The sequence below is a fragment of the Danio rerio genome, chromosome 24 (assembly GCF_052040795.2).
Source record: "Danio rerio strain M-AB ecotype USA chromosome 24, GRCz13ab, whole genome shotgun sequence".
NCBI classification, from domain to species: Eukaryota; Metazoa; Chordata; class Actinopteri; order Cypriniformes; family Danionidae; genus Danio; species Danio rerio.
In genome coordinates, this window is record NC_141044.1 from 27,157,212 (window position 1) to 27,168,271 (window position 11,060).

Genomic DNA, 11,060 nt, shown 5'->3' on the forward strand with positions numbered 1-11,060 from the left:
ACTACACTCATTTCATTTGATAAAGTTGACTGTTGGGTTTTGCTGTGTAGGAATAGCCATCAAGCGTTAAGTTATTGTATCTCCAGCATAGACAGTTTAATAAGGGTTGACAGAGTTGGGATGCTGTTGACATGCTGTTGCAACTGTCTTCAGTTACAAAACTCATTTTAAAGCTTGCCATATAATCAATGTACAATTTTAATTTTATTCAATTTCAATGTAATTTAATTTTTAAATAATAAATTTTTTGAATAATTAATTCACTTAAAAGTTCAAAGAAGTAGTTTAGTAAAGATTCAGTATAGATTTTCAGTAAAAAAATATTTTGTTGTTATTTGGTTGTTCTTCTAATAGTCTGTATTTATATGGCCATTTTAACACATTTAACAATTTACATTTAGTCTGTTTACAAGAAAAAATACTAATAAAATCCAACCTGATGTTTTAGAATTAGCTTTTTATTATATTTTATTTTTATTTTGTCTGTTTAAGTTTAAATTCTGCATATATTATCATATGTACACATATTATAATAATGTGGGTGGGTGTCCAACAGATGTGGGTTTTTTGTATTAAAATTTTGGGTTTCCACAAAAAAACTGTATCTGAGAAACTAAAGGAAATGCAAAAAGTGTTGCAACTCTCCCACTCTCCCCTACATTTAATTTTAAAATATATTTAACTACACAAGACCAGTCATAAATGACTCCATACAATGATTCAGAACTTTTTGATTTATTCAAATTAATAAAGCAAATGAGTAAAAACTCTCAGATGAGATCTAGATGTCGACTCTCATCCTGTCTGAGCGGAGAAATCTCACATATACCAAAGTCTCGCTGAACATCCACAGAAAGATCATCTTTAAAGGAAACATATTTTCAATGTTGACCAGCAGAGGGCGCCACAATACAGTAAAAGTGTTGATTTCATGCACAGACACTTACCTTTGTCAACTATGTAACATCTGCTGGTGCCCAAATTCCTCCATTCATTGATATAGCTGAGACAAGAAAAAAAAATTAAAAAAACAAATTCATTTTTGAAAAGGATATCATATTGTCAAAAATGATTAAATGTCATGAACAGTGTTATAGCTCAATTACTCATCAAAATCAAGAGCTCTGGTCCACGCTAGCAGCTCATCCACTTCCTGCTCAAAGTCGGAAGTTTCAAATGAATCCAACAATGTCTCTGGGGAATTCTGAAGTTGTTGTGCTGTTTTACTGTGTCCTGTACGGCCTTCCGCATACCTGTAAACAAGCTCTGAGTCATTCATTCCTTACATGTTTCTTGTTTTCTAATAACTATTTCACCCAACACAAACAAAGCCAGTTTTCTTGACATACATTTTCCTCATCCATTCAATTTTCCGCATCTTCTTTTTTCTAGCAACATCTTGCTGCCGGCGGATTTTGCAGTGATGGAATTCTGTCTTCTTGGTATCTTCAGTTAGTTTGAAGATTGGGTCTTCAGACGTGGAAAACTTCAATCATACAGGTAGAGATTGAAGATAAATTGTACAAGAATCAAGTAAAAAAAATTATAATGTATTTAAAAATGCAATTTATTGCTGTTATGGAAAGCTGAATTTTCAGCATCATTACACCAATCTACACTGTCACATTCATCAAAAATCATTATCAATATATCGAAAAGAAACATTTATTATTATAATTAGCATTATTAATATTATCAATGATCAAAACAGTGCTATAAAATAAATAAAAATAATATTACTAAATTCAGACAGTAATAATAAATATACACTTACTGGCCACTTTATTAGGTACACCTGTCCAACTGCTCGTTCATGCAAATTTCTAATCAGCCAATCACATGGCTGCAACTCAATGCAGTAAGGCATGTAGACATGGTCAAGACGATCTGCTGCAGTTCAAACCGAGCATCAGAATGGTGATTTAACGTGGCATTTTCCCAGTGATGGTTTGCAGCTGGAAGGGCATCCTCTGCGTAAGACATGTGCTGGATAAGTTGGTGGTTCATTCCGCTGTGACAACCTTGGTTTATTAAGGGGACTAAGCAGAAAAGAAAATGAATGAATGAATGATTATGGCATGGTTGTTGGTGCCAGATTTATTATATTAGAGTTTTTAAAAAACTGCTGCTCTACTATGATTTTCATGCACAAACATCTCTAGGGTTTAACGAGAATGTTCTGATAAAGAAAAAAATATCCAGTGAGCGGCAGTACTGTAGACGCTAATGCCTTGTTGAAGTCAGAAGAGAATGGCCAGACTGGATCGAGCTGATGGAAAGGCCACTTCTGTCAGCTATGAACAGGAAACTCAGGCTCACCAAAATTAGACAATAGCAGATTGGAAAAAACGATGACTGGTCTCATGAGTCCTCGATTTCTGCTGTGATATGTGGACGGTAGGGTCAGTATTTTCCGTCAACAACATGACAGTGTTGATCCATCCTGCCTTGTATCAACGGTTCAGTCTGGTGGTGGTGGTGTAATGGCGTGAGGGATATTTTCTTGGCACACTGGGCCGATTAGTACCAATTGAGCATCGTGTCAATGCCACAGCCTACCTGAGCATTGTTGCTGACCATGTCCATCCCTTTATGACCATCATGTCAATATAGACCAATATCTCTGAGGAATATTTCCAGTACCTTGTTGAATCTATGTCATAAAGAGTTACGGCAGTTCTGAAGGCAAAAGGGGTCCAACCCGGTACTAGTAAGGTGTACCTAATAAAGTGGCCGATGAGTGTATATGTTTGTATAAGTTTTGTTATATTTTTGTTTTATCATATTGTATACAAATGATAAAACTGAAAATGAAAGTATTACGACTGGATAAATCACCTTGCTAGACAAAATCCTCCAGCCATTGTTCTCCACCCTTTGGTACCACCCAGCATTATTGTCCTCATTATCCCTCAGCAGTCGGCCATTATGGATCTGGTTTGAAACCAGTTTCTTCTGCAGTGTGTAATCTTTTGGACTGAAGGCACACATGTCCACCACAGGAGCTCGAGTGTATATTTTAAAGTAGATATCTGGAGGATAGGTGGGCTGAAAATTTATAATCAGTAACTTATTGTAGCATGTACGTGTATGTTTAACACATCTCAACTATTAAACCAAACCAAATATAACCAAGCCTGAAAGTTTGAATTCTTTTTTAAAATCATTAAGTTGTAGGTTTAAATTAGTTTTAAGTTTAGCGGTTTTACATTAAACACATTTAGTTGCTCAATTTTTTATGTTTTAAATGAGTCTATTTTTGGTCGGTTGTTAAAGTGTTGCTATGTGGTTTTTTGGTGGTTACTAGGGTGTTGTTTGGTTGCTAGACAGTTACTATTGTCTTCTGAGTTGTTGCCAGGTGGTTAAGCTGTTCTGTGTAGTTGCTAGGTAGGTGATATTCAGTGTAGATTCTAGAGTATTGCTGTGGTTTACTAGAGTGTTGTGTGTGGCTGTTTGGCAGTTGCTAGGAGGTCCTAGTTGGTTGCTAAGAGGTTACTAGTGTTGATATGCAGATGCTAGGGCGTTATGTGTGGTTGCTAAGATATTTCTGTATGGTTACTCATTCATTCTTTCATTTTTTTTCAGCTTGGTCCCTTTATTCATCAGAGGTCACCACAGCAGAATGAACCGCCAACTTATCCAGCAAATGTTTTACGCAGCGGATGCCCTGCCAGCCGCAACCCATCAATGGGAAACACCTATACACCCTCATTCACACACACACACACTACGGACAATTTAGCCTACCTAATTCACATATAGCGCATGTCTTTGGACGTCTGGGGGCCACCCTGTATGGTTACTATAGGTATTTCAGGGGGTTGCCTAGTGTATTTTGTGTTGTTGCTAGGGTATAGCCAGGTAGTAACTTGGGTACTGATTGTGGTTGCTTGTGTATTTTGTGTAGAATGCTTAGGTGATGCTACTCAGTTACTTGAGTGTTCTGCGTGGTTCCTAGATGGTTGCTAAGGTATTCTGGGTTGTTGAGGACAAGTAGGTATCATTGCAGTGTCGGAGACCTCCAAGTGGTAGGGATTACACCGCAAGTAGGTTGGGTGATCTTTTTTTTTTATATAATTATTTTTTCAGGGTTTTCACCTTAACTTTTGATAGGACAGTGGAAAGAATTGACAGGAAAGCATGGGGAGCAGAGAGAGGGGAAGGATCGGCATAGGACCGCAAGGCTGAATCGAACCCGGGTCGCCGCGAGCACCGGAGTGCATGTGTCGACGCACTAACCACTACACCACTGGCGCCGACAGGGTTGGGTGATCTTAAAGTGGGAGGGACTTGTGGAAGGGCCACATGTAGGCTGGGTTTAGGTGGTGTAGGTGGAGTACATATTCATAAAACACATCAGGTTACTGTGAGGTTGAGTTTAGGGTTGGGGTAGGAATTCATAGAGCACAATATTAGACTCTGTGTCATGTACAAAACATTAATTGACAATTACCAATTAAAGCTCAAGGCCCACCCACTTGGAGCTGGCCCCAACCTATATTTATAGCCTTCTTGTTGAGGTTGAGGCATTCTGTAGCGATACAAGTATGTTGCTGTTCTGTTGCTAGCATGTATTATTGCTTTGCTAGCATGTGACAGATAGATAGACAGACAGACAGACAGGAATACTACACAAATTAGAAATATTACATCACTTTAAAGGGCTGGTCCACAGTGTATTTTTATGGCTGGTTGTGTTTATAAGATGCTAAGCAATGTGTGCTTATGCTTCACTTGTTGAAAATCATGTTATTTTTTCATATATCATACTTTGATTATATACTACTCAGAAAAACGTATGTCATATTTCCTAGTTCTTCTGAAAGGTCCACCCTCAAGAGGCTCTGATTGGTCAGCTAACATCATGAATCAGACAGAAATGAAGAGCACACAGCTCACACCTGCTCTCTAAAATAAAATCTGACAAGTGTCTTTCACATATATTCAGAATAAGAATGTGTAAGTAATATAAAACGTTCACATATCTTTAGCGAGTTGGTCATTTGAGATATATAATGCACAGAAAATGTCCGCATAGAGAGACACTGCACGTGATGCTAAAGATTGTGGCTGTTTACAGGAATTTGACTGATAAATATGAATTTTTAGCTAAATTGTTAGCGGTGCCAAACAGCAATACCCATTGTTAACATCCTTGTTTACATCCTCACTACAACATAGCATTAACGCTAGAAACTGTGCATTTAATGGATCAATTTTAACAAATAAAAATACCTGCACGTTGTAGCTCACAATCCACAGCTTCGTCAGTTAAAAGAGTTTCAGCCGAATCCAGCACTGAACTGGGAGAGATTCTGGAAGTTCTCCATTGTCAAATGCAAGCACTAAATCTTTTTTCTTTTATAATTCTCTGGAACATAATTTAAATTACATTGTAAGCACTTCTCTCTTTGTGTCATGTCCTGTGGAAGCCCAAATACAGAAACAGGACAAACTGTGAAAATAGCAGCGTTTGGACAGCATTTTAGCTTTTAGTTTTAACATTATAGCACATCTGGCCACGCTCCTTCGCTGCGCAGGGTGTGTGTGTGAGGTGAATGCACGTAACGGGAAGCCCTTGCGATCTCACTATCCCAGATGTATTTTTTTGTAGTCCCCAAACTTCGTTTGCTGTTGACTTTGCTAAGTTAACTCTAAAATCCAAGGTCTCCCTTTGCATTGAAGCGTATTACATTCAGACATGTTGTTTATGTTCACACTGCTACAATACACATCAACTAGAGTTTAAAATATGATATCGTGGACCACCCCTTTAAATGAGATTAAATAAATAATAAAAAATAGTAGATAGATATGAAATAAAATAACCTTGTAAAGGAAACATGGACATCATTAACACTCACCCCACCCAATCGGAATCTGATAAGAGCCCCTGAAGCAGCATCCAGAATATTAGCCTAGAAATAAGCATTCAGTGTTAGGAAAACTAAACAATAAACATCTCAATTAAACTTTACAACAGAAGTATTTACCTCAGCAGGGTTAATAAATCTAAGGAGGAGACGTGGATCCCCTTGATTATGGAAGCTCAGAAGCTTCTTGAGGTGCTTGAAAACAGCAGTATCCTATACATGACAGGCACGGTATGCACTGTTTATTTGTGAATAAAATCCTATGTAACCACATTGGGGAAAAATGTAATACACAAGCTGACTAACAACATGTTTTCTCCAAGCTCTCTGGATGATCATGGCTGCTCGGCTGAACTCTGCTTCCAGCTGTGGGACAAGAATGACATTAGTCTGTGATGTGGTTTCCTCAGCTGGAGATGCGGGGTGATGCCTAAAGAGGGAAAGAATGATTGACAGGTTGTTGTTTTTTTCCTTTGCTTCACTTGTTTAGAAATAACTCTGCTTCATTCTATTTTATACCTGTCAATGGAGTATTCGTGTTCAGTCATTTTCTTGCTCATGCTAGCACGTGCTATTAAAGGTTATAAAAGAGAGGAAAATATTTATTCGATGAAATGTTAAATGGATTAACTTTTCAATTAGCCGAACTAAAGGAGCATATAATTCTCTTAAGAGAAAGAGAAGACGGATATGGCAAGCTGTTATAATAATTATAGCTGTTATAATAATTGCTGCATCTGCATTTTATGCTACTACATTACTTTTAGTAACTTTTGCATTAACCACCATGCTTATTTTGCTTATTTTACTATGGTACTAGTGCTCAATGGAAAAGATATGTGTAATTCATAAGATAATATACCAATTAAATAAAAACTAGTAATTATTCATCGAATACTAGTAGTCATGAATATTATTATTTATTATTAGGTATTCTTGTGATTATTGGAGTAGTGGTAACAAATTTCTAGTAATGGGATATTAACTATATTTCTGCAAAAATCTATTCCAGTTGTGACAAAAACATATTTGCATATAACTACTTGCATATTCCAGTTTTCATTTTTAAATACTACATATTTTTAGAAACAAGTCAGGGTTCAATGCTAAGGACATTTTCTACTGGCCAGACTGGACTAGCGATTCAGATTTTTACTTGCTATGCCAAAAATTTCACTGGCCCCACTAAAATAATAAATATTCCTTAGCCACATATTTTAAATATTATGTCAAAAATGATGTCTGTAAATCTAGAATTTAAATATTTTTAAAATGTTAAAATATTTAGCGGTAAAATATAGCAGTATGGAAAATGTGCAGTTATTTTATTGCAAAACAAAAGGTTGCTGACTTAAAAGTGACGGAAAACTATACAAAACATCACTTAATTTTTTTTCGTTGTGTTGTACCCATGTAAGTAACTGTTTCCACAACGTTAGAAACAGACGTTTTCTTTTAGCCTCATAATTTGATGTTGCCGTCTCTTCACTGTATAGGTTTTTACCAGGTTGTCGAAAAAAATAACGTGCTCACAACTTCCAATCAGATAAAAGGAACTGAAAAGCAATGTGGTGTTTACGACTTTACAGAAAAGGTAGCATTCAAAGACTTAAAAACACAAATTGTTTCTCGATTCTAAGACTGTATTTGCATGCAACTGACAAATAGTCGCAGACAAATAAAAAATTTATGACAAGGCAGCACTGGTCTGATCGGGCCAGTAACGATTCTCTTTACTGTCCCAAACATCTCTCACGTTGGCCCCGGGCCATAAGGCAGTCCTTATTGTTGAACACTGCAAGTATATCATTATTAAATACTAGTACTAGGAACTCATAGCTACTTTATTAAACAAATACTAAGGCCACACAATAGATTTTTGTTTAAAACAGCATTTTTCTCTCCATTTTGGCTAATTGTCAATACTTAGACAGTGTTTTTATGCTACCATATCTTTTTAAAAATACTCTAAAAAGGATACATTTGAAAATGCCGTTTTCGAGTCAGTGTAGACTCTGAAAACTGAGGCTTTCAAAAACAATGCTGCATATTTAGTCATGTGACAAATTTAGCTAAAACAGTGGAAGACTTTGTACAGCAGTTGTTTTGGATGCTCTGTTTTAATTGCATTGTTAAAGATTGATGTCAGTTTGTACATGCTATAGATTGCTTTTCCTTAAAGGACATGGAATGTTTACTTAGAGCTGTTGTTTTGGCACATCTCCCAGTCTATATTCTCTCACTCGCTTTTGCAACTTTATACAGGATCCTCAAATAACCAGGAAAGAAATAAATGTAAGGCTAAAATGAGGCAGGCCTTATTGTCTAAACGTTCAGTACAGGGACGAAATCATTTTCATTTGCTTCAATGTGGTTGAACAAACTTTGAGAAGTGATCGAAAAATGATAGTGTGTATGTGAAGTGTTTTTAGATGAAAACTATTTTCAGATTTATCTAGTGTAGACATAGCCTAATACTTATTAATTTCAATCTAGTATTTATTCACTATAGATACTAGTTTTTGTTTAGATACTAGTACTTATTGATTAGCTACTAGTACACATTTATCAAATACTAGTGACTAGTATAATAACTAATAAGAGCTAGTATCCTAGTAATGAATACCAATGCATAATATATAAAAACTAGTATCTATTTAATAGGTGAATATCTCTATGTAATTAAAAAAGTCTGTAATGATTAATTACCAGCATCTTATAATAGGTATATCTAAAAAAAATGTAGTAGTATCTAAGGAATAACATTTTGTCATAAAAATATGCACTTGTTTGTACTAAATTGAATAGCTGATGTCACTAGACCCTTTTCACATTTCCGGATTTTCAGTAGCGGAAGTCGTCATAGTTGAAAAAACTTAGAACGCAGAGATTGAATGGGAGAATCTTATTTGCTGAAATAATTAAATAAAACCTCCACGATGATGTTATAAAGACTTTAAGAAAAAGGAAAAAATTATGTGAGACTGATGACGGCAGCCAGAGGAGAGAATAATGTCAAATTTGCTGTCCTGTCCCATAGACGCTGCATTAGAAACACTTACACAAGCGGTTATTTGTTTATTATAATTTGAAGCAAAGATGATATACTACATACATAAATACATTTAAATATTCATACGTTTAAAAAATATATATTAAAAACTTTCAAGGATTTAAGATGCTGATGATCGTTAAATGCGTCATAACAGGCTTGTCCCTAACAGATCCTCATAGAATACCACAAATTAGTTACAATAGAATAACAGAATTACTATTGAAATAAATATGTAGCAGTATCCAATAATAAACACCAGTGTTTAATTTATTTAAATTAGTTTTATTATTTAATAAATAATACTATGTATTTAATTAACATTTAGAAGAATAAGAGGCTACTAGTATTAGCATTTTTGTTATATGCTAGTGATTGTTAAAACAGCTTGCCATAACACCATTTAAGGCTAAAGCTCAGCTCCCTGATTTATTAATCCTCTGCCATGTCAAGGAATGGGAAATAGGTTTATTCATCTAGGATTATTTAAGGATTGTGTTGGATTACATTTGACTCCACCCAGATACTCAATTATAAATTGTATAGAAGGTTGCTTTAAATAAATCATTTCCGCCCACAAAATGTTACTTACTTGATCTCTGGAGACGTCGTCACATAATCAACAAACAGATTCAGGCTTATAGAAAATATAGCCGAATGAAAGATTTAGGCAGTAACGTTAGGGGAATAAAATATGTAATTAAATCTGAGGCGGTGTAAATAAAGCCCTTAACGTTAGATGTAAACATACATTTCAGATCAATCCCATGCGCTGAATATCGAAAAACAAACAAAATCGTTTCAACTGCATTTCCACAAGCGCGATGTCGCTTTAAAAAACCTAACTCAGAGAGGTAAAAACGTAACCAAAAGAAGAGACTAAATATTGAGGAACTTATCTTAAAGTTATCAAATTAAACTAGCTCTTGCTTTGGCTTTACCCATTCATGGAACGGGCGACTACCTGCCTTCAAAAGGCGTTACTACAGCAACGTGAAAACACTCAATAAACACAACAAGCAGTACAAGGTTATCCCAGAGTCAAATGACTTTTTTTAATTAATGGAGACGTGTGGACTACATGTTCTTTTGACAAGCAAATATTGCTGCTGAGTTAAAATCGTGACAGAAAATTCTGATTTTAATTATCAAATCTAAGCAGGTGTCGTAATAGTTCACATAAAATGTCAAATTACATTTTTATTCTTTCCCCCGAACATTAGCAGAAGCTAACAGTTTCACTAAAAAGTTTATGGTAAATCTGGGGCATTGTGTAATCTGGAACTGGAATCTGAATGATTTTGAGATATTGATCTGCAAAGTTTTTGCATTCCATAGCAAATAGTATGTGTGCAGCATTTGTTTGTTTTTTTTTTTAAATAAAAAGTCTTAAAATGTAAACAACTTATTTAAAACATCCTAATAAGTTGTCATTTAATAAGATGCCAGATAGAACCTTATAATTCTGAGGGGACAAAATGTGACAGGACTGATATTTATATTATATTATATTTATATTATATTATATATTTATATATACATATATTTATATTTATATAATATATATATAAAAAAAATATATATATAAATATATATATATATATATATATATATATATATATATATATATATATATATATATATTTATATATATATATATATATATATATATATATATATATATATATATATTTATATATATATATATATATATATATTTATATATATATATATATATATATATATATATATATATATATATATATATATATATATATATATATATATTTATATATATATATATATATTTTTTTTTTATATATATATTTATATATATATATATATATATATATATATATATATATATATATATATATATATATATATATATATATATATATATATATATATATATATATATTAGTTTAGCTTATTTGTTTACAGGGTCAATGCGCATTACTACACATTACTGTCAAATGTGCCAGAATTAGCCAAGAATGGCTATTTTTCATCTGTAGACCCCTAACAGAATGTTAAAAAGTCACACCTAAAATATAAGCACAGCATAACATAGAATACACTATCATATATAAAATACAAAAAAATACAAAAAAAAACATGGATGGCAACAGAAG

At 34.0% G+C, this 11,060-nt stretch overlaps 2 protein-coding genes across 12 annotated transcripts in view; one reads left to right on the forward strand and one right to left on the reverse strand.

Annotated features, from left to right (window-relative positions):
• chodl (chondrolectin) overlaps positions 1–11,060 on the forward strand; it is a 54,657-nt gene that overhangs the window by 1,523 nt on the left and 42,074 nt on the right. Inside the window, exon 2 of one of the 2 annotated variants that reach the window (XM_087308615.1) lies at positions 1,393–1,500. The gene's annotated coding sequence lies outside the window, so the exon portion shown is untranslated. Of the gene's footprint in view, positions 1–1,392; positions 1,501–6,196; positions 6,330–11,060 lie in introns of those variants that run through there. The other variant, XM_087308614.1, reaches the window with a different exon arrangement.
• Positions 717–9,910, reverse strand: gb:co360592 (expressed sequence CO360592). Of its 10 annotated transcripts, none has more exons than XM_087308735.1 (10): positions 9,518–9,910; positions 6,393–6,444; positions 6,180–6,303; positions 5,994–6,086; positions 5,865–5,918; positions 1,775–1,970; positions 1,350–1,486; positions 1,107–1,253; positions 948–1,003; positions 717–862 (listed from the first exon to the last, which is right to left on the reverse strand). In XM_087308735.1, exons 6-10 carry the CDS (start codon positions 1,865–1,867, stop codon positions 771–773), a joined length of 525 nt encoding a protein of 174 aa, XP_087164861.1. In that variant the 5' UTR covers positions 1,868–1,970; positions 5,865–5,918; positions 5,994–6,086; positions 6,180–6,303; positions 6,393–6,444; positions 9,518–9,910; the 3' UTR covers positions 717–770. The 10 variants fall into 10 exon arrangements, with proteins under 10 accessions (XP_087164861.1, XP_087164860.1, XP_087164858.1 ...); XM_087308734.1 differs by having other exon boundaries at positions 1,775–2,039; XM_087308732.1 differs by lacking the exon at positions 1,775–1,970 and adding an exon at positions 2,839–3,032.

Bases quoted from the DNA above. Each gene is read 5' to 3' on its own strand.
- gb:co360592 (NM_001386499.1), bottom strand. From the start codon at position 6,433: ATGAGCAAGAAAATGACTGAACACGAATACTCCATTGACAG. The intron at 3,049-5,864 runs GTGAGTGTTAAT...ATAAATTTTCAG, and splicing joins TCAGATTCCGATTGGGTGGG to CCCACCTATCCTCCAGATAT. The intron at 1,254-1,349 runs GTATGTCAAGAA...GCTTGTTTACAG, and splicing joins ATTGAATGGATGAGGAAAAT to GTATGCGGAAGGCCGTACAG.